Source organism: Camelus ferus, chromosome 4, assembly GCF_009834535.1.
Source record: "Camelus ferus isolate YT-003-E chromosome 4, BCGSAC_Cfer_1.0, whole genome shotgun sequence".
In the NCBI taxonomy this organism is placed as follows: Eukaryota; Metazoa; Chordata; class Mammalia; order Artiodactyla; family Camelidae; genus Camelus; species Camelus ferus.
In genome coordinates, this window is record NC_045699.1 from 44,249,486 (window position 1) to 44,271,660 (window position 22,175).

General features: G+C 50.1%; 1 protein-coding gene across 2 annotated transcripts in view; it reads right to left on the minus strand.

Annotated features, from left to right (window-relative positions):
* PAX5 (paired box 5) overlaps window positions 1-20,682 on the minus strand; it is a 182,001-nt gene extending 161,319 nt beyond the window's left edge. The window contains exons 1-3 of one of the 2 annotated variants that reach the window (XM_006187796.3): window positions 20,171-20,682; window positions 6,795-6,960; window positions 1,453-1,650 (exon numbers count right to left, since the gene is read on the minus strand). In XM_006187796.3, the coding sequence (XP_006187858.1) occupies window positions 1,453-1,650; window positions 6,795-6,960; window positions 20,171-20,216 (410 nt within the window). In that variant the 5' untranslated portion in view covers window positions 20,217-20,682. Of the gene's footprint in view, window positions 1-1,452; window positions 1,651-6,794; window positions 6,961-12,770; window positions 14,022-20,170 lie in introns of those variants that run through there. The other variant, XM_014561863.2, reaches the window with a different exon arrangement.
* Between the last annotated feature and the right edge of the window lie 1,493 nt (window positions 20,683-22,175).

Below are 22,175 nucleotides of genomic sequence, written 5' to 3' on the forward strand. Positions count from 1 at the left end.
CCCCTTCAATAGAGCTTGGTCTGGCCAGGATGCCACAGACCCCGCCTTCCCCTGTTGTCTTTTGCCTGGGCCGCTCCCCTCGTTGTACCATCTACTTGGCCTCACTTCAGCATTAGAGTTTGTGACCACCACGGGTAACCTGTTATATTTCAAACCACCAATTACCTGTCTACCCAACGTTGACAAATCTGTGGGCCCCAGAGCCTGACCACGGGTTTGAGGGGAGCTCCTCTGCAGAGCAGGCTGACGGCTCCTTCTCTACTCTAAGCAGTGCCAGCCTCACTCCACGTTAGGGCTTTCAGAGACCTGGGTGGGGGAAAAGTCATGTTGCTTTGTGTCATGGAAATCCTTCAAAGAGCCAGATGTAGGGAACTCAGAAAGCACATGGAGCCCCTCATAATCCAGAATAGAACAGAAGTTGGTCCCCCCAAACCCATCACAATAGTTGCTACCTCTCCAGCAATTGTGTGCCTACATCGGGCTGTCCAGACTTCTCAGTGAATGCCAGACACCCTCCCTGGACCAGGATACTCCCTAGAATAGAGATGTAGAGACTCTCTGCCTGATGCCCCTTTCTCTTCGTAGCACCTTGCAATATGTCAGAGCCAAGGTAACGATTTGCTGAGAGAAAAAAAAAACAGGCTAATGGTTTATGAAATAGCAGGACTCAAAACATCAACATGTACACTCACACAGTGATTCTGTGCATTTGAGTCATCACAGAAGGAATAACTGTCAGGACCAGAGGGGATCTCAGAGACATTTTGGCCTCACAAACTCATTCTGTGGGGGGTGAGAGTTGGGGCAATTGGGAAGAAGGCAACCCCCTAACTCCACAGCATCTTAGCATCTTGGATGTCACTCTTGGAGATCACAGACCCACATTAGAACCACCAGGGTCCTGGGCTTTCTGAGAGAGGAGGAGCTTTATCAAAGTCACACTCTGAGTTTGTGGCAGAGCTAGTTGCAAGGAGTGAAAATCTCCCAGCTCCAAGTCTGGGTTCTGCTCCCCACTTGGTGGCTCAACCTCTGCCCAAACTGGAGGCAGGGCTTTTCCTCCTGGGAAGCTCTGAGGTGGGCTTGTGCTAATCTTGAGCCTTGGCTCTCAGGGAAGTGACAGGCCTAACAGGACAGTTCACTGTTAAGTGCGCCACATGCAAAGGCAGGTGCTGAAGGGAGTGCTGGAAATGACTCGGGGCTCAGAAGAATCTCCAGCAGCCAGAATGCTGGCATGGCCTCCTCTCCCAGGACCTAGGACGCCAGCCCACTTTGGAGAGAAAAGAAGGATGACAGAGAGATCCATCCAGCCCCAGTAGCATCCCTCCTATCTGATAACCCCTATGGGGCCCCGGTGAAAGGAGAGACCAGCGTTTCTAAAAAGGCACATGCAGAGCTCCCAGGATCCCCCACCTCAGCCAGGTCCTTAGTCTCCCACAGGCACCAGCCCCTTACCTGTTGATGGAACTGACGCTGGGCACTGTGTCATTGTCACACACCCGTTCTGCCAGCAGCCGGTCCCTGATCTCCCAGGCAAACATGGTGGGATTTTGGCGTTTATACTCAGCGATTTTTTCCACCACTTTGGGTGTGGCAACCTTTGGTTTGGATCCTCCAATTACCCCAGGCTTTATGCTCCCCGTCTCATAATACCTAGGACCCAAGGAGAAATGAGTTTAGCCAAGAGAAACCAGGAAAATGAACATCGGTAACAAAATAATGGACTGCTCTGTCCAGAAACATCCAGATCTGTGCTGTCCAATACAGTAACAATTAGCCATATGTGGCTTTTGAACATTTGAAGTGTGGCTCATTTGAATGGAGATCTGCTGTGAGCATCAAATTCACACCAGGTTTTCAAAACTTAGTACAAAAAGACAATGTAAAAAAATCTCATTAATGATTTTTCTATTGGTTACATGTTGAAATGATCATCTTTTTTATGCATTGGGTTAAATAAAATATATAATTAGAATTAATTGTCCCAGGTTCTTTTTCCTTTTTTTAACGTGCTACTAGAAAATTTTAAATGTCATACATGGCTCACTTTATATTTCTATTGGACAGTGTAGGTCGGAATGCTATGCATTAATTAATTAATTAATTCTGTTACACTTATCTACCATTTGACAGTTTATAGACAATTTTCCAGTCGGTTTTCCCATTTGATCCCCAAGACACTTCTAAAGCACATAAATGTTTTGAATGAGTGAATGAATAAACAAATAAGTCCCCATCTACAGATATAAAACAGAGATCCGTAGAGGTTAAACGGCCTGCCCAGCGTCACACAGGACCCAGTGGTCAAACTGGGACTGTGGCCCAGCCTCCTGAGCTAAAATTTCCCCAGAAAGTTGGCTTTTAATTTGCCAGCTCATCCAACCTCTAGCAGCCCCATCTGCATTCTGTGAAACCATCCCCGAAAATGTAACTTCTTTTTCCCTAAGAGAAAAACAATAACCCTGATGTAAAATTAAAAAGAGAGTTGGATTCCAGAACTAACTGGAAATATGAGTTAAATATAAGTCAAAACCCAAGCAATCCAAAAAAAAAAAAAAAAAAAAAAAACCAACCGCAAGTCACAGCAGCTCTTCTGGGGACCTCCCCTGAGGTAAATCGCTGTTTCTAAGGACATTTCCATGCTATCAGCTCTTCCTCGTTAACGCAAATAGGATGTCAGGGTTTTACAGAAAAATCGAGACCAGGGAGAAAATGCCACGAAAGATCATTTCAGGGGAGAAAAATTACTTGATTCCTTTTTTGAATCTGAGCCTTCACTGGATGTCTCTCTCAACATTTACGGAAGAATTCTTGACTTCCTTCCTCTTGCAAAGGAGATTATCTTGCAGTTGAAAAAAAAATTTTAACGAAAAAGACATTTTAGGGATGACTGGAAATTTTTCAACCTAACAAGAGTTTATAATAGGTAAGGGAAAGTGGTGATTCTCCCATGGGATGGGTGCAAAAGGTAACCCAGAACAATGACTCGTTACATTTAAAGAGTTGCTGAAATTCTCAGCCTGGGTAAGTCTGGTGATGGCCAAGTTAGTGAATATTCTAGAAACAGATGAGATAATTTAGGTGCCGTGATGTGGATGTAGAAATTCTATTTTTCATTAAGAGTGAGTCATGGACAAATTTGGACCATAAAGCAAAACTTAACCTGTCCTCCCTCTTTCTGTAATTGCTGAAAAATTGTTATTAGTCACAAACAGGTTTTAAAAATATCCAAGAAAATACATTTTGCCAGAAGTTTAAAATGTATCTCAATCAAAGCACACAGCAATCTCTGCAGCCTCCAATTATCCTTTCGATTTTACAATAGAAAATCATTTGTTGCTATCAACACAACAGCTCATTATTTAGGCATAATTCTTTAAAGAGTCTTCCTTTAATTACCTTGATCCTCACACCAATCCTGAGAGGCTGGCAGGGTTTTTCAAAAGGGAAAACTGATGATCAGAAGATTAAGTGACTTGCCCAACTCCCTTCTGGAACTTAGAAACAGCCCTGGCCTTCAAACCTGACTCTGAATCTAGTGCTCTTCCCGTGAGAGCAAGATGCTGCTTTAATTATAAAAATTAAAATACTACTACTACTACTAGTAATAATCCCATGCAATTGGAGAAAATTTTACTGTTTACCAGGCATTTTCATGTGCATCTTATCACTCGTTCACTAACTCAGTCAATAGTCACAGAGGGTCTGTTAGAACAGGCACTGTCTTGGGGTGGGGATTACAGACACACAGAAAACCCTGTGCTCAAAATATGTTAGTTGAATTTGACTGTAATATTCACGCCGTGACTCTGAGCGGATGGCAGGATGAAGCCCTCACCCCCTAGCACTTGCCCTGCTTGGATGGCTGGGAGTGGCAGGGCCCAGGGCCCTCCATCCATCCCACCTGCACATGGCCAAATGTAGGAGGCTATGGTCTTGACCCAAGAGGTCTCTGCCTTCCTTTTGACTTACATATGTGCCAAGAACTTAGCAGGCAACGTTGACACTCCAGAAAACCCCAACTGGCAACTATGTCAGGTAAGGATTCAGACTAAATATCCATTCTTTCATCTCAACAAAACAGCCACACAGCCTTTTGGCTTATACACAATAAAATGAACAACAGCCACTAACACACAGTGCAGTTTGGTGCAAAGAGCATTAGTTTGAGAGTAAAGAGGTGTAGGTGCTAGTCAGTGGCTCTGACATAAAATTGCTGTGTGACCTTGACCAACTCACTTAGCCTCTCTGGGCCTCAGTTATCCCATTTGTAGAATAAGACAAGGTTGTTTCCCCTGCCTGCCTTGCAGGGCTGCTGTGAAGACAGGAATGCAGAATGGTTAAGAAAAAGCTTTGCAAAACATAAAGAGCACGTGTTGCGAATTAAAATGCTCTTAGTGTTTATTACGGTGTAACATGCCACCCAGTTCCAAATGGCCTGAACCTCCCAGCCAGGCTCCAGTGAAAGAAGACAACGGCCAGGCTTTCTGGGTGGATTTAAATGGGCCTCACATGCCACTGGGCTGTGCCTCGCAAGCCCCTCCGGAGCCTTGAGCTCTGTGAACTGACTGCCCACACTCCTGGCAGACCGCCACCTTCCCGAGATGATTCTGCCTGCCCCAGGGACTCTGTTTGCCTTGCCATGCAGCCTCTGAGAGCCACAGCCACCACACACCACATGCACTCTACAATCTGTTACCCCGTGTGCGCCCATCAGATTCTTCGGTGACCAAAAATTTAAAAAAAAAAAATCAGTGGATAGAACACCTCCAGTTTAGAAATTCCCAGTCACACTGTTTTAGGGCTGAACTTGTTTCTTAAAAGGCAGTTCTAATTAGAGTGACATTTTGTCCACTGTGGTTCTTAGTTATGAAAATAATGAGCTATGAAATTCCAATTTATTGTTGACAACTTAAACGGCCAGGCACCGGCGCGGCGCGTAACTTCCGAGTGCCACTCTACCTAGTGACAAATCTATTCCGGGCCGCGGGAGGCTGCTGGCTGGGCCTGGGAGGATCCCTGTCTCCTTCAGTCTCCAAGGGAGATGTGGAGGGCTCCTGGGAACCAGAACACGAGGACCCGGCATCTGGACATCCCCTCTGAGAAGGGCTCAGCATCCTGGCCGGAGAAGATTTCAAATAGCAAGAAAAATTTCGGCTCAGCAAAGACATCTCAGCAAAAACAAAGGAAGGGTCTCCTTTCTCTCTCGCTGTACTTTCATACAATGAAGAGGCTTTCCAGGAAGATATCAAAGGTCCGCTCAGCTCCCAAAGTCTGACGCTGAGATGGTCTAAAATATTTCTCTTCTCTCTCTATCTTGTCTTCATTCATCTTTCTGTTTCTTGTGCTCTCTCTTTTAAATCAATCCATCTCCATTCTCTTTGTGTTCTTTTCTCTCTTTCCCTTTTCTCTATCTCCTTTCTCCTCTGTTTTTTTCTTTCACCTCTCACTCTCGTCCTCTGGTCTAAAACCCTCATCTAACAAGAACATGACGCTGTGGCCCTGATCTCCTTCTTGAACTCGGGCTGGGGCTTATTTGCTGCTGAGTGTTACAGGAGTGGAGCCCACACTCTCCACAGCTGAGATGACCCAGGAAGGGCAGGGGATATGGTTCCTAAAGGGGCTGCCAGACCCTGCAACTTCTTCTCTTGTCCCCTAGAAGTTTTCTCAAGGTTAAAAACTGTTGTTCCCTCCATCTGAGAGAATTTCTCAAATCCCAGCAGACGAGAGGGAAAGCAGAAAGTCACGATGACACTGACATACTTCAAAATATTTATTTTCTAATCAGGCATCTGTTCTCCAACCATAATGCAAGCTGCAGGCCAAAGGTTGTTTTCTGATCTGGCAAGAGAAATCCTGGGAGAACACTGAACAACTAAACCCAAGAATGTTCCTGGCTGCTGGGGCAGACCTATAACCACTTCACATGCCTAGAAACACACTTGTGGCTTTGTTTGGGGGGTATGGTGAGATGTGGATGATCTAGGAATCCTTAAGGCCTCTTCCTGGCCTCAGTGCTGACTGGCTGGATGGATCTGAGTCAGTCACTTCGCCCTTTAGATTTGTCTCCTCATCTCAAAACAAGCTTCCCTGGACCGTCTCACCCGAGAAAATAAACAGGTGCGTTAAGAGGCTGCAGAGCCCTCTGGGAAAATAGGCATTGTTAGTATTTTGCTTGCAGCAAATCGCCAGGTCAAGTGGCAACTTTCAAATGTCAGAACTGAGTTAGTATTTGTTTGGGTTTCTTTTTCCCCTTCTCTAATTTAATATATATTTAGGATGCCTGTCACTATGAAGGAAACAAAACATATAGAAGGAAAATACTGCAGCCCAAAATAATAAGGTAGATGTTAACCCAAAACTGAAAATGACAGCTGCCTTTTAAAAATGGAATGTGCTTTTTGAAAACATTAACACGAAACATTGAAGTCTGGTTATGTGATTTTATAACTTGTGGATTTTCCACCCAGCCCTGCTCAGACCCTGATCTCACCTAAGATGTGTAGGGGAGATTCCCAAGAGCCTCGTATTCTTGGGTTCTTTGGTATAATTCACCAGGCTTTCAGAAAACATGTCACCCTCCTATTTGAGTCACCTCATTCCATAACAGGGGTTTCCCAGGACTACTTTGAATTGAATGGTCCCTTGAAAAGGCTTTGCAAACTTTAAAGTACTGTGTACGTGGGAGAAGTGCCACCGCGATTCTCACTGTGACACTGCTACATTGGACAGCTGCTGGGTCATGTTTTAGGTCATTATCTGAAAAATCAAGGGAAGCCTGAAGCTCTTGCTTTTACCTGCCAAGAATTTTGCTGACACAACCATGGCTGACTCGAAGCTGCCTGGAGATGTCGCAGGGCCTGACACCTTGATGAGCAAGTTCCACTATCCTTTGGCGGACTACATCCGGGAGTGGCCGTCCGTTCACAAAAACCCCCCCAAGCTGATTCACTCCTCCATGTCCTGAAACAGATCAGAAACAAAAAGCAAGGGAAAGGGTGGTTAGAACCAGTAACATAGGAGTAGAAGCTCTGTTTTGAGCACCCAGAGCCCCTCTGATCAGAAATGGCTGTGGGTTGGATGTCTTGAGCCCAGAGTCTGACTGTGCAGGCTATAGGAGCACCTCAGACTGCTTTTTAAAATTAACCTTAACCTTTGTCCATCATCAGCCATTCAGTTGGGCTGTTGATGGCAGGCATCCCCATACTGTTTCCTTTAGTTACTAGCATTTTCTTTGTAATTTTTTTGAACAATAGAGTAAGTGAAAACCTCAATCTATATTAGGGATGCAACTTATTACATACATGATGCTAAGGTCTAAGATGCTAGGTCTAAGAAAGATCTTGGGGAGAAAATACATTTTGAAATACATAAGATTTAAAGAGAATTTTAAAAATGAAACTCTTTTCCTTTAAACAAATATCTTTAAAAGTGAAAAAGACTACTCTAATAAACCTAGATCTCAGGAAAAAAAAATTTTTTTTTTTTAAATCAGCAGTCTGATTCAAGGGCTAAGGACAAAAATAATTTTTAAAATAGTATCAGTAGAGTACTGGACAAAACTCAACCACTGCCTTGATAAAAACTCTTTCCTTAAGAAGATGAGGCTCATACCTCAATAAAGACAGGGGAAAATAGACAAACAAAAAAAGTGAGGCTGTCATACAGACTTGACCACTGTACCCTCTCAGAGCACACAAAAAAATGGGTCAAAGGATCACATTCCACTCTACTGCATTAGGATTTGTTATAAAAGAGGTTCCCTGGAATTTTGGGAGTGTTTTGCAATTGATGAGCAGCTTTAAGTTGGTTCAGGGGAAATAAAGAAGCTGGAGAAGGCTTCCGAGTCCCAGGTTTTACAGGGGCTCTGGGGTGGATTTTAAGTAAAAGGATCCCAGGAAAGTAACTCCTCCACTCGATAAGTTCCCTTCTCTTACATCAAGGTCCATCTGGAGGGAAACAAGGATCCAAGTAAATGAAGAGCCAAACCAGTAAACACAGAGTGAACCAGTGTAACATCACTGACCTTGTAGCTGTTAATCAGCCACTAACTGTCATCACTGAGGACTGTCAAAAGCCAGAAGCCACATCCAAGCATTTACCAATGCTGCTAGAAGCTCAGAGGCCGAGGAGTGGGAAATCTCCTCCTAAACTGGGAGTTGCCTAGGACTGAACTGTACCAGGGAAGCCAGGGGCATCTCAGAGGTCACACAAACACACACAAACACACACACACACACACACACACACACCCTTCAACTCTAAAATATAAAATAGCCACCTTATCTCAGCTATTCCCAACCCCTCACCCCCCGCCAGCAATCAACTATTATCCAGGTTCATGAACAATATCCGAAATAGAGGGGGAAAACTACTCATAACATAACCCATTTCCTAAAACCTGCCAAAGCGATTCACTGAAGTTTCCCATGAGAGTCTGAATTGAATATTTCCCCAAAGTCCAAGCTCAGACTGATTCCAAGAAAAAAAAAATTTTTATAGATAACAACAGTAGTTAATTCTAGTTCTAAGCTGAATTTCTCCAATTTTCAAAATGAGCTTTAATCAGTTTTTATTGTTCTAAAACACTCCAGACATAAGAAAAAGGAAAACCATCCCAAACAGGATTTTGCATTTAGGAACACAATTGCATAGTTCATCTAAAACAGAAAGACTGCAGCCACCCTGGTCAAGGGTTTTAAGAAAGCTTTGTTCTGGGGTTGAGAATACTAATAATAAAAAAAAAAAGTGTTATATGGGTCTTTCAGTAACAGGCTGGATTTAAGAAGAAAGTAAATTCAAAATTGGCAAAAGCTCATCTAAGAGGACAAAAAGGAAGGTAAAAGCACTGAGCACACTTTTGAGATAACTGTTAGTCCAGGCATTGGTGCCATCTGCGAATGCCTATTCTCTACACTACTGGCAATTTAAATTTTCTGCCCAAAACACAGTGGCAACCTTCAGAGGACTTAAATACCAAAAGCAGTCCTACAGGACAGTGAGCTTTGGGGACCATCTGCATCATGGGAAAAAAAACCCCAAGGATCAGACACCCTTAGGTGACAGCAGATCCCATACCCTCTAGTCTTGACCCCAAAGGCCAGGCTACCAGGCCCTTCCAGAGTCTGATCCACATGTCCATTGCTAACACCAGACCCAGCATAACCTGGAAACCCCCTATGTCCTTCAACTTCCAGGAAAGGCCCCCAAACCCATTTGGCCCTCTCTGTTTCGGTCTCAGTCCGATCTAAAAGAGCATTTCAAGGGTGGCAAGCTGGTGATTTAAAACTGTGGCCTGAAAAGGCAATGTCTCTCACTTATTGGAAAGAAGTGAAACCAGAAACCTGAGAGAAGGGAGGCAGGAGGACAGGGAAAGAAACAAGGAAGAGGTGTGAGGGGAAGGTTACAAAGAGCGAGAACTAGATGACATGAGACAGACAACAAGGAGAGAGAGCCTGGAAGGGAGGCCTCAAGTTATAAATGAAGAGGAGGAGAAAAAAGGAATGAACTTGCCAGAATGGGAAAGAGAATGGAAAGAAAGGCGGATGCAGTGTACAGTGGGAGGCAAGAAGAAAGAAGAGAAAACAGAGGAAGCCCAGCAAGGGGCATTTGGAGGACAGGGGACATCTGTGGAGGGGGAGACCTTTGTTTTCTGGGAGCCCAGCTTCAGCCCTGCACTTTCTCAGAGAACCCAAGTCCCAGCCTCTACTTCCTGTGGACTGAGTGAGGGCTCCTCCTGTGGGAGGTGCTGGGGGTGGGGGGGAGACACGGACTCAGCTATACTTTTCAGAGTCAAGTAGAATTTACAGAGAGACTGACACAGAGACAGATACGAACAAATCAAGGCAGAGGCCAGGAAACAGACAAGGGAAACACAGCCCACTCCCACAGGGCTGAGAGAGCAGGGTTTGGAGGAGGGGAGGGCAAGAGAGAAGGGTTGAATTGCAGATGCCCCTGGGGCCTTTGTGGCTCTGGTCTAGAAGGTGTTGGCCTCCACAGATGCTCCTCAGGCCCTGGTAAGGACATGCTGCCCACCACAGCGCCCCTGTCCACACCCCCAAAGACCATGGCTGGGCATAGAGACTTGGGGAGAGGGTCTGTGCTGACTCAGTGGTAGATTGAACTGAAGGACCCACAGAGTCACTGAAATTCCTCCTATTGGCACGGGAGAGGATGAATGAAGGAACACACAAACATGCAAACAGAAACATGGGGAAAGGGCAGGGATGAAGTCTCCTTAATGGACTTTCTAACTGGCAGACAGGTGCTGGCACACATGGATAGTGGTGCCATGAATACAGACATAGTTAAGCCAGACAGATAGCACCTTGCACTTGTGTGTAGCCACCCAAATGTTCACCGCCCAGTCTCTGGAGTCTGAGTCCCTCTCTCTCCTCTTCCGTAAATCCTCAAAGACTGGTTCAAGTTTTGTCCATATGAACTTCCTGTCAGTCTTTTTGTCTCTCTGACCTCAATATCATACTCTGTAAAATGGGTGTAGCTGAACGTTTAGTAGACGCTCAGGTAGGAGACTGGCTATAAAAGTGCTTTATAACTTGCGCCTGTAGCTGGGGGTGGGGGCAAGAAACATAGAAGCCCATTTCCTGGCAGTGCCTGCCCCTCCCCCTACAATTTCCCCACAGAAGCTACCCTGCTCCAGTGGGGAAGAGGGGAAGGGAGTTGGGGGGAAGAAACTGACTAAGGCCAGGAAGGAAGATGAGAAGATGGGACTTGGTCTTATCCTCTACTAACCAGGCAGCCTCTCAGGATCTACTGTGCACACCTCCACTCAATCTCTAACAAACTAGGGCCCCAAAGCCAGGCCTACATTGTGCTAGCAAATAGCTTTGGGCATCAGAACCAAGGGCATTTCCAGAGAAGCCAGCTCTGGAAGCTGGGCTGACTGGGGCCCAGCCCCCACCATCCTGCAGGGAAGATTGAAAATGGGAGGAGGGAGCACTATTTAAGGAGGGGGCAAAGGACAGCGGAGATAAGGAGGGACAGAGAAACAGGCATTTGCAGTTGGCTAACCCCCACCTGGAAGGAGCTGCCTCCTTCACCCTCATGTACAGCCGAGAGGCCACCAGGTCTGATGCCATCTCCCCAAGGGCCCAGGCATGACCTCTGGGCCGCCAGGCTCTGTGCAGAAGGCAGTGAGGGTCTGTGGATTCCCGCAGGCAAGGATAGAAGCGCAGGGGCCAGCCCTCCCCATTTTTGTCCCCCAATCGCTCCTTGGCTGAGCTACCAGCTTGCTCACCTCTCAGAGTACTGACCCCAACTCGTTTGTTTTCTGGCTCACTCTGTGATATCAGAGCCTCCCTTGAGCCCAGCTGTCTGCGCAGGAAAAGGCTGCCGGGGGTGCTGGGGTCATCATGGACTGGAAACCGTTTTGGCACAGGCCCCAAATGGTGAGGAATCGTTTGGGCTAGGACAGAAGCAAGCGGCTTCTCTGCACAAATCTCCTCACAGCTTTGGTGGATGACCTCGGACTCGGGAAATTGACACAAAGAGAAACTGACTTGCCCGCAGCCAGCCCCAGGAGCCTAGATCAGCATTTCCCTGCTTACCAGGCCATTCGGCCCTTCAGGGCAGAAATGAACATATTCGCCCCAGGAAGCTCGACTTCTCTCCAGCCGGGTCTCTGCTGCCTTTGTTAAACAGAGGACCCAAGGCTAAGGAAGCAGGATCCTGGGCTGTCTGAAGGCTTGGGGAGGGTTCACAGCCCAGGAGTGACTCCTTGACCAGCGGCCCATGAGGACTTAAGCTGGGCATCTGGCTGGATACCGCCGAAGCCTGGTGCCTTACTCTGGCCCAGCCCTGCAGCGCTCAGAAGGGAAATACGATTCGTTCCACTTGGAATTTCCTCGAAATCTCCGAATCTAATCCGGCGTTAACTCACCGTGAGAGGAGCGCTTATCTCACAGGAGGCTGTGCTAATGGGTGAACTGGCAGATCCCAGCGGGTCAGGCAACCAACCAGCCTCGTCTGTGCCCAAAATGACCCTTCCCGTCTCCTACACACACGGCATCTTTCAGAAAGCAAGGGTGCCTGTATGGTAACCGGCTTCTTTTTGATTTTCTTTTTAAGAGGTGAAGCCATCAAGAGGCAAGCGTCCTGCAGAGACGACTTGATAGTGCCTTTAAGGATCTCTGTATGAACTGGCGGCTTCTAATCAGAAGCTCAGCTCAGGGAACGCTACTTCATTGATTTTTCAAATCCCACTCCTCAACTCCAGGACGCTTTTGGAGCTCTGGACTTGGTATCCTCACCTAGCTCTCAACCTCTTCCTCCACACATACAAGCACACATGCACTGCTACAGGCCCCACTTTCCCTCCAAGCTCCAGTTTTGTTCAGACCCACGGCTGAAAAAGACACCACTGGGGTTGGGGTGTGGGGTGCTGTCTGAGACTCAGAATGACCTCTTCTTACAGCTTTGTGCCCTCCAACTAGCCTGGCCCAGAGCCCTCTCCGGGTCAGAGCCAGGATTCTCTCGACACGCTGAGATGTTGCTGCTGGAGCCTCGGAAAGGCTGCAGCTCGCTGCCTACACTACCCGTTGCTGGAGGCGGGATTCCTGGTGCCAGGTGCTCTGGCCCAGTCGGCCAGGCGCGTTGTTCCACATACCATGCCTGGGAGCCCTGTACTTTGCAAAGTTTACTGCGTAGCCACAGAAGTCCTGGATCCTCCCGTCCTTAGTACCTGCCCCGCGGTCCGGCACCCCCAACCCCGTCCCGGCGGGAGAGTGAGAGAAGCGAGCTCGCCGCCTACTTACTATGCATGGATGCAAACGGGTCGTGCTTACAGTGTATTTCCATCAGGGCGCTCCAGACTGCAGGCCGGCCCACGCTGCCGCCTCTCGGCGCCAAGGGGCTGCCCAGCGCGGCTAGGGAGCCACGCCGCCAGGCCGAGCACTGTGCGAAATGGGCTCAGAAATCACTGCGGGAGCTTCAGGGCCTCTCAGAGCCTCCCTGCCGGAGATCACCGAGAGCTGCGCCTAGAGGCGGGAAACGGCGCTAGTGCAGTCGGTCTGCGAGTGGTGCGTCCAACTCCTGGTAGCTCCCTCCCGGGCTGTCTCAGGCAGCGGCTTCGCACCCGGCCTGGGCTAGATGCCGCCAAGGCGCCAGCAGCTTCGGGGGCATAGTTTAGGGGCCTGCCTCCGGGACGGCCTGGAGCCCCCGGCCTCCTTAGGAGTGGCTTTAAGGAGGCCTGTGGGACACACAGCCCTTGGCTTCACTCAGGGGGCAGTGAGGCCCACGGGCTGACAGGCTGGTTCCGCAGCCTCGCTGCCTCTGGAGTCTCTCCTCGACACTTCGGTCTCCACCAGATCCTTTCTCTTTCTGTTTCTTTGAGTCTCTGGATCTCGGACTTGCTGCTTCAGCCTCTCTCCACCCGGCTCTCCGACGTCTCGGAAGAAGTTGCAAAGAACTTCTTCTCTGGCGGCGCTGGGGCCCCACCGGGTTCTAAGACCCTTATGCCACTGACTTGGGGCCGAGACTCCGGAGTCCCCGGGAGCCTGCAGCCCTCACACCCTGGAACCCACTGTCTTCAAAGTTCCCGCGGGCCCCGCTGCTCCCCCATCGCCGGAGCCAAGAATACGAACAACAACGACAGTCTCCTCATCGCCTGAGAATCTACCTCTCACCCACTAACTCTTCAAGCTTCCTCTCCCTTCTCTCGGAGGTCTGATTCGAGTGTCTTTCAGTTGCCTCTTCCGGGACGGCCGCCGCGCCTGCCCCAGGCGTTAGAGCGAGGGACAGAGAAGAGAGTAAGATCCCCTCCACCGAGGCCGCCGGGACTACCAATACTGAAATACAGCCTCTGTCGGCTTTGACTGCCCGCGCTGCCGCTGCCGCCGCCGGCTCTAGCCCTCCGCCTGCTCGGCGCGCACAGTGCTCCACCACGCCGCCCCGGAGCCGCTTTCAGGACCCGCTGCGTGTGGACAGCGCCGCCCGGGGCTCAGCCTCCCTCCGGGCGGGGGCGGGGCGGGGGCTAACCTGCCAATCACGCTTCATCAAGCCAATCAGAGAGGTGGTAACCGGCTCTGGCCCGAGACATCGTCCCATTGGCTGAGCAACCGGCGGGCTCCGCCTGATTAGCCGATACCTGGGCAATGGGAGAGAATGGGGGGCGGGGCCCAGGCTGCGGCGCCACGTTCATTGACAAACGCGCGAGGCGAAGGCCTAGCGGAGCGCGGATTGGGGGAGGGGGAAGGGGAATCCACATAGTGCCTGGAGAGTCCCGCCGCAGGTCTGGCGGGAGCCTGGTTTCCCTGACGCGGCACTGGGACCCTGGGATACCCTGAAGGATTGGAGGCAACCAAGGCGGGGATGGGTTGGAGTATAGTCTCAAGAAGACCCCCCCCCAAACACACACACAATGGATGTTGGAGGAAAACAAGGAGCCCAGTAGATATCTGGCTTTCAATTTAAGCACCATCAGACTCGCAATGGAAACGTAGTGTGCGCACATCTGCTCGGTTCTGACCTCAGTTTCCTCATCTGTAAAATGGGCAGAATTGGCTTACCGCGACTTTAATAAAGGCTCCTTCCAGCGGAAATATCTCATAGTTTTATCAAGTGCTTATTAAACCTATGCCACCACCTCCTCATCCACCCTCCTCCCTCGTTCTAACAAGGATCCCCAATTCTGAGCTAACTGTAGGCAGAGACGCAGAGGAGAAAAACCTCACACTTCTTTAAAGTTAATAACCAGGGTTCTCCTGGGGAAGGGATCTATCTGATGCTCTGGACCAGGATGCTCAAGCACTGAGCCTTTAGTCCCTCTTTCCAGTCTCAGACCAGGAGCTGCCAGACACTTTGGGGGATCATGATGTGCACAGCTGAAAGATTCTGTCTACAGGGGCAATTCTGCATCTGGAGCTAGGCCTCTTGGGAACTCAATGAACCCAGCCTCTTCCAGCACTAATGAGAATGCCTAAAGCAGGCAGGTGGGAAAGCGCTTTCAATCTGCAAGGGTAGTGCAGAGCTGCGCTAGGTGATTTACTATGCTGCAGCTTTCAGTTGTCAAGAAAGCCCGACTATTCCTTTCCTGGGGAAGTTCTTGCCACTTTTCAAGACAAAATTGGTGGATTTCTAGCAGAACATTTTTAGTCCAGAAGGGCAGGGTCTTTGACCAGTGAGACTCAGTTTCTTGGGAATGTGAAGCCCTGGACCACAGTCAAAGAAAATGGACTTTGAAAAGTGACAGCCATTCTATATCCAGGAAGCACCTATTTCTGTGAGCACCTACATGTGCCCGGAGCCCAGCCCTGGCAGAGTTTCTGAAGACTCCCCTGTCCCAGAAGCTCGTGGGAGTGTTCCCAAGACCCACCGCTTCAGATTCATTCTATATAAATATAAATCCACCAAAAGAAGGGCTTTGTGATGCCTGCTCCGGAACTGGGCTTGTAAGGAGAGCAGAGCACAGGTCGACCCTGGGAGGACTCCCAGGTCATTCTCTGCTTCAGTCTCCTCTCTCTACCTCTGCCCAATTTCTCACACTCCTCCATGGGATCAGCGCTCTGGCCCACCTTCTGTTCCCGTCCCAGACCCAGCTGCCCCTAAACGGTAGCTAAGTTTCCGGTGCTGACACCGTCCCCACCCGCTCCAGGGCACAGCTGCAGAAAACAGCCCCAGGCAGACCTCTGGGGTCCCTGGAGGCTGCAGTATGCACTGGGGAGGAGTGGTGGCATTATCTCTCCTTTGTCAAGAACCCCGCCTGTCCGGGTCTTCCACACACACCCTCCCCCGACTTGGAGCAGGAAGATGGCAACATCGTAGAGGGAAGGGGATGAGTTAGGGTTCCCTACTTCGCTCCACCCGGTGGCACTCTATAGATTAGAAGTGGACTAAAAATTCGACGTGGTGGCTCTACATTCCCACCGGGGAGGTGGGAGTATGGGGATGCCCTGAAGAATGCAACCCATGACACCTCCACCTCCAGCCCCACTCCAGTTCAGACCTAGAAACTCAGATTCTAAAGTCTTAGAGCTAAAAGGGAATACATTTCCCATTTTACAGATGCGGAACCTGAGGCCAAGATGGGATGCAAGTTGTCCAAGATCACATAGCAAGTCTTGGGTAGAGGAAATGCTGCTAGCTAGAAACCTGTTTCTTAAGGGTTTCTCCAGAGCCACTCCTGGGATAGCAGGGTGTTTTTTGGGGTGTGGGGTGGAGGGTGGTTGTATGCTGCCAAATCAAAGAACCCAGCTAGGATATGCCCATACGAACCAGTTTTCCTTCTGATACTAGTGTAGCTTGGATCGAATCCCAGAAGCATTGCTGGGGTAGAATGGAACCACATATATTACCTGAACAGAAAGAGCTCAAATTCCCATTTCACACACAAGGCTTTTGGCTTCAGGATGGTGTTGAGCAGCCTAAGCTGGGTGGCAAAAGCAGCTCTCTTTCTCACCTTTTAGTGTGGAGCAGAGGGAATTCCCTCTGGGTGCGGGGTTATTTAGAGCCACCTGAGCCTGCTGGCTTCCTGGAACTTCTAATGCCAAGAAGCGCCATCAGATATCCTGGCCACCTAACTCAGCTTTACAGGCCACTAAACAAGGCCCAGAGAAGTTACTTTGATACACAGCGATTCCTTGACCAAGCCAGGCACTGCGCCTCAGTCCTGCCTCCGACAGCTCACTAGCCCAACAGTCTGGGTCCAGGAGAGACAGGCTATCTGGGAACTGGTCTCCACGACTCTGTGCTGAGTGCAGTAGGTGACGCCATGCACAACGGTCTCATGGTTTTGTCCCCCCCCCCCCCACTCCTACCCTCTCTCACCATGACTTTGAGTCTGGCTTTTTGCTAAGCGGGAGGAGGCCAGGGAAAGGAAACCCTCGGGAAAGAAATTCAATTTGTGTAAATCAAATTGCCTTGGGAAGTTTTGCTATTGAAAGAACGCTCATTGAGAATAATGTTTGAGAAGCCACATGCAGAGAAACATCCACCTCTATCTTTAGCCACAAACCGGGCTTTACTCGGAACACACTCCCTTCCTGCCTCCCTACTCCCTCCTCTAGGCCAGCCCCTCCTGTGCCCAGCGGTGTCTGGATGTTGGGGCTGCTATGGCGCTCCGTGGGCCTGAGATCAACTCCAGACTCCCAAAGTCCAGGTCTAGCCCATTTCCCTGTTCTTTCTCTGGGAAAAGCGAGACCTACAGAGCTCAGATTGGTTGCTCGGTTGGAGAAAGCCAGAGATGCTACAGTGGTGCTGTCCTAACTCGGTGGATCCTCTCTAACCCTCATTTTAAAAGCATCAAAGATAGAAAGCAATTGGCCCTAAGTTAGTCAGCTAGTTGGGTCAGAGACGATTGATTCTTGAGTGATTCCTGTACCTGGCCCAAGTCTGTTTGTAGGAATTGTGGATGTGGAAGAAAAAGCGAGGTGAATTTAACCAGATTTTTCAAGAATTGTGTAAAGTGCCTTTACCAAGGTTTGTTATCCTTACCAGCGCACCGGAAGGCCAGGGGCTCTGGTACTACCTTTCTCTCTTTCCCTCCTCCTAGGGCTCAGCTTCCTCATGTGTCTAATGGGGGGAAAGAACCCCTGAGATGAGGCCTCCAGAGGTTCTGAAAGATGAAGCTCCATGGGTGGAGGGAATTATTCCACCAGGCTCATTCCAGAGCCGGGGGAATGGATGCCAATATCCAGGCAGGCAGTATTCAGCCTATCCCAGCCTCCCTGCCTTGGGACTCCTTAATTCCCACCTAGCTAACTCTTGTAATAGTCCTTTCTCTCCAGGGGGGCCTGTGGGGAGGAGGTGTCTTCTAGCAAGAATGAGAGGTTTAAGAGCGGAAAAATCACCTTTCAGTCCTACTCCCTCCATACCTTCTTCTGTATGGTCTCAGATAAATCCATGTCCCTCTCTGGACCTCAGTTTTTCCTTTTTTGTTACCACAAGGAAGAGGCTAGAGAAGAAGATCTTTAAGTGGCTCCCAGCTCAGTTCTGACTACATCCAACCTCAGATTTACAGGTAGAAGGGCATATCTGACTTCCCCAATATACAAATGGGGAAACTGAGGTCAAGAAAAGGTATGGAATATAGTTCTGAAGGAAGGAAAGGGCCGTCAAGTGACCCATAAAAGGCCTCAGAGTTGGGAGAGGGGAGAAGCCCCAGCAAAAACCCAAAAACCAGACTGAGACCCCCTCAGCCTGGCCAATTTCTCAGCTCCTGCCTCTTCCCCAGCGGAGGCCCAGACTGGTGCAGACAGACGGAAGTGTAGTGTTACCTGAGATACCCGCCCTTTCCCGGGCAGGGCCCTTACCCAACCCGACGGTGAAGAGGGGGCGTGGCTCTCCAGATTTTTAAACTCTGGCCAGCCTAGGGGCCCCCAGCCCCACCCAGGCCTGTCTCACAGAGGAATGAAATGCTTTATTGATTAAACGATTATTCAGGCTATTGAACTAATCAAAGAGCCCATCGACCGCCATGAATTACATTCTTCGTAGACAGCTTGTCAGGAGAGGCAGCCGGGCCAGCCACACAGACCCTTTATGGGACCCTCACAGGCCTCTGACCCATTCCCAAGCCATCACACCCCCTTGTCCCTGGTGCAGACACCTCTGGAGTCTTACCTACTAAGGGACCCGCAGCGGGGTATGGGGGTATGGGGAGAGTAGGGGAAGGAGCAGAGGGGGTTTCCAGGTTCCCTTTCCTGCACCTTCACCCTGGGGAATCCTCTTCAATTCCCTGCCTCTTAGATTTCTGCCTTCACTTCTCTTCAGTTATGATTTTGGAAACACGTATATGCCTAGGGAGTTTCCCTGGGCTTGAGTTACAAGTTCACCCCTCTCTCTCTCTGCTTTTTGACCTGTATTTAGGGCTGAGGTAGAGGTAGGGGCTCAGATCCACAGAGATGGGGGAAGGGAAGTTCTTTCAGGGCCAGAAGCGTGTTTGGATGGGGATTTAGCACATTTGGCCTAGTGAGTAAAAGAGGTTCCCATACCTGGCTTTTACCTCAGGGCAGACAGAGGCCTTCTGCTGCCTGTCACCTCCTCTCAGACATAAACACACCATGCCACCCCTTGCCTGGGCCTGAGGAAGGCATATCTGGCTCTGTGGCAGGAAGGTCTCTGTGCATACAGGTTCAGAACTGGATGCCCAGATTATGCACACATGTCCACCCACTTGTGCTCTCCTCCTGGCACCCACAAGATAAACCTGAGCATACAGTACACACACACACACACACCCCAGTGGCAAAGACCTGTCTAGGTAAAAGCTAAGGCAGACTGAGGGGGTTGTCCCTAGAAATGTCATGACTAGCGTACAGGTAGGCTGCCTCTTCTCACTCGTCAAGGTTGTGTCTGCAACAGGAGACACTTTTATACGAACGGTAGGCTCAACAGTACTCACAGAGTGAAGCAGTATACACCACACACTGAAGAGCTGCACACCTCCACTCCTGTTCTCTCAACAGAATGGGACCTGAGCCTGGCTGATGGTAGGCTTAGTACAACAGACCCCCACAGACCCTAGACCCATTTTGTGCCTAGAGGCAAGCACTTTTGTAAACTGGCATGTATACAGTGAACAGCTGTTGACATCCAAAAATGGAGGGGTCGGTGTAACCACCTTATTCTCACTTCCAGAACCACTTGGGATGTGACAGGTGAACACAGACCCTTAAAGGAGTAGATGTACACTCAGACACTCATACAAAATATATATATATTTGCCACTCAGACACTCATACAAAATATATATATATATTTGCCACTCATAGACACATTTTGGATACTCAAAAGAACAGTACTCAGGAACACGAACTCAAATGCATAATAACACTCATGAATATAAAGATACACATACACAGTCACAAAAATTCTCCAACACACACTCAGAAATTTTGGTATTATTTATACAGGGACACACAAACTCATTGTCACTCATGCACGACCTGAGCCCCTATGTAAACACACAGACCCAAACTTTCAGACCCCCAGATAAACACTCACATAAACTCTCAGAGAAAAACACAGGCAAACCCTCAGACACTTGGACTGATGCAGAAGTGTGTGAACAGATTGGTGAGAAGAAACGTGCCGCAGACAGATACGCAATCCCTGCGAAAATGAGGCGGACCCCCTCCCCCAGGGCCGACGTGCTTGAGGACCAGCGCCCGGCTGGGTCTCTGAGTTAGCACGCCTCGAGCCCGTATCACCGTCCTACCTGTCCTGCCGGTCCGAGGAGTCGGGTAATTTTTCTCTAAATCCATTTTGATTTTTCAGAACTTGATGGAATGGACAGGGGGAAAAAAGTTTCCACTTTTTTGTGCTTCTTTTTTTTTTTTTTTTTTTTTTTTTAGGTGCCAGGGGCCGCTCACAGGTCGGAATAATTCAAGCCTTCCGCTCCCCCGCCGAGCTGGGGTAGCTGATCACTGAGCTGAAACTAAACGTTTTAGGTGGAAAAAAAGCGTCCGAAGGCACCGTGAAATGATTAAGGAACTAAAGAGCTTCTCGCCATGTGAGATCATGTCCTGTTCTCGCCAACATCACAAGATGTCCCCAGACACGCTGCGCCCCAGCGTGCTGCCCCGCACTGCCGGCCCCGAGCTGGGAAAGGGTGTCCGCGCTGTGCGGCCCGGACTGCTCAGCTGGCCAGACGGGCCGGGCCGGGCCGGGCCGGGCCGGGCCGAGCCGGAGCAGTGCGGGAGGCGGGGAGAGCAGCAATGCCGCCGCCGCGCCGCCCTGGACTTTTATAGGGGGTTGGAGGGGGAGGGAAGGAAGGCTTCAGACGGAGCCGGGCGCTAGCCCGCGCTCTAACGCAAAGGTACCGACCACAAGCGAGCCGGGATCCCTGGCCTCGCGGCTGCACCTTCTACAAACTCCAGCGTCTGGGTGTCGCGGCCCTCTGCTGGGTGCGTGGGGTCGGTGACCTCTTTAGGTGCAAATCCCGGCACTTAAGCGGGCGCAGGCCGCGTTTTTGTTTTTAAAGAAATTAACCACCTTGCCAAGCAGGTGCATTTGAAATGGGTGCAGAGGCAAGCAGTTTTGCCAGGCATAGAAGGGGGCGTTCCAGTTTCTTCAGATTCACCCCTAGGGCGGCGCCCGCCTCCAGAGCTCCTAGCCACTCCACCCCCACCCCAAACCTGCAGCTCTAAAACTATTGCTGTATCCCTGACTCTAGGGCAGTGCAAGAACCCTAGAGATCCTAGGTCCCACTCCTGGTCCCAGAGTCCATCCACACACCGTGTTCCATTTTGGCCCAGAGCATAGAGGTTAAGCTGTGAAATGCTGGAGATAAAATCCGGGCCTCCACTTTGGAGAACCCGGGCTGAGCAGAACCGTCTCAGGAGGTCCAAGAGGTTGGCAGGAGTCCCAGATACCTTACTCCGGCCCATAGATGGAATCCCTTTGCCCTCCAGCCCGGAGACGTTGTGGCATCCCCGAGCCCCAAGACTTGATTTCAGAAGGGAAATCAGCCCGAGAGAGACCGGGCAGAGGTTTGGCATGTCCAGCCGGCTCCCTTCTGCCCAGGCTCAAGACTTCCCTCCCCTTCTCCCTCCCCAGTCCCGAGTCCAGCTGCTCGGCTTGGCCACTGGAAGCCCTTGGGGCCCCGCTGCGAGGTGGTCACAGGGGCAAGGTTCTCGAGGGCGGGGGAGCGATCCGCAGGAGGACTCTTGGCCCGCCGGACAATGGCAGTTTTGAAAAGTGAATCGTCCTCAGCGAGAGTGTTGTTTGTTTTTTGGAGGGGGTGGTCACGAGGCTGGGCCTCAACCTAGTGGGGAGAGCCCAGAGCTCGAGAAAAGGGGGAGGGGGTGGCAGCGAGAACCGGACATCGCTTATCCACTGAGCCGATTTCGCCACAATCGGAAACGTGGCTGTGGATTCCCCGGTGCCCCCCCCCCCAAGTAGTCTGCGCAGTCCCCCTGCGCCGCCTCTTCCTGCAGCCTACAGGTCCGGGTCCCTGCCCCAGCGATTTGATTTTTTTGGCCATCTCCGAGCGCTCGACTCTTCCTCCGCAGCCCGGCCCAAGCCTCAGCTTCTCGCCTCCCGCCTAGTCCGCGAGGGGAGGCTGCGCCGAGGAGTAGCGGCCTGTCCTCGCCTAGAGATCAAAAGCCCTCCCGGAATTGACATTTCACCCCCAGTTGGGGGCGGGAGTTGTTTGGGTTTTTTTCTGTTTAGAGGGTTTATTTTGTTTTTGTTTTCTTTTATCAGTGAGGCAGTCTTTTGTT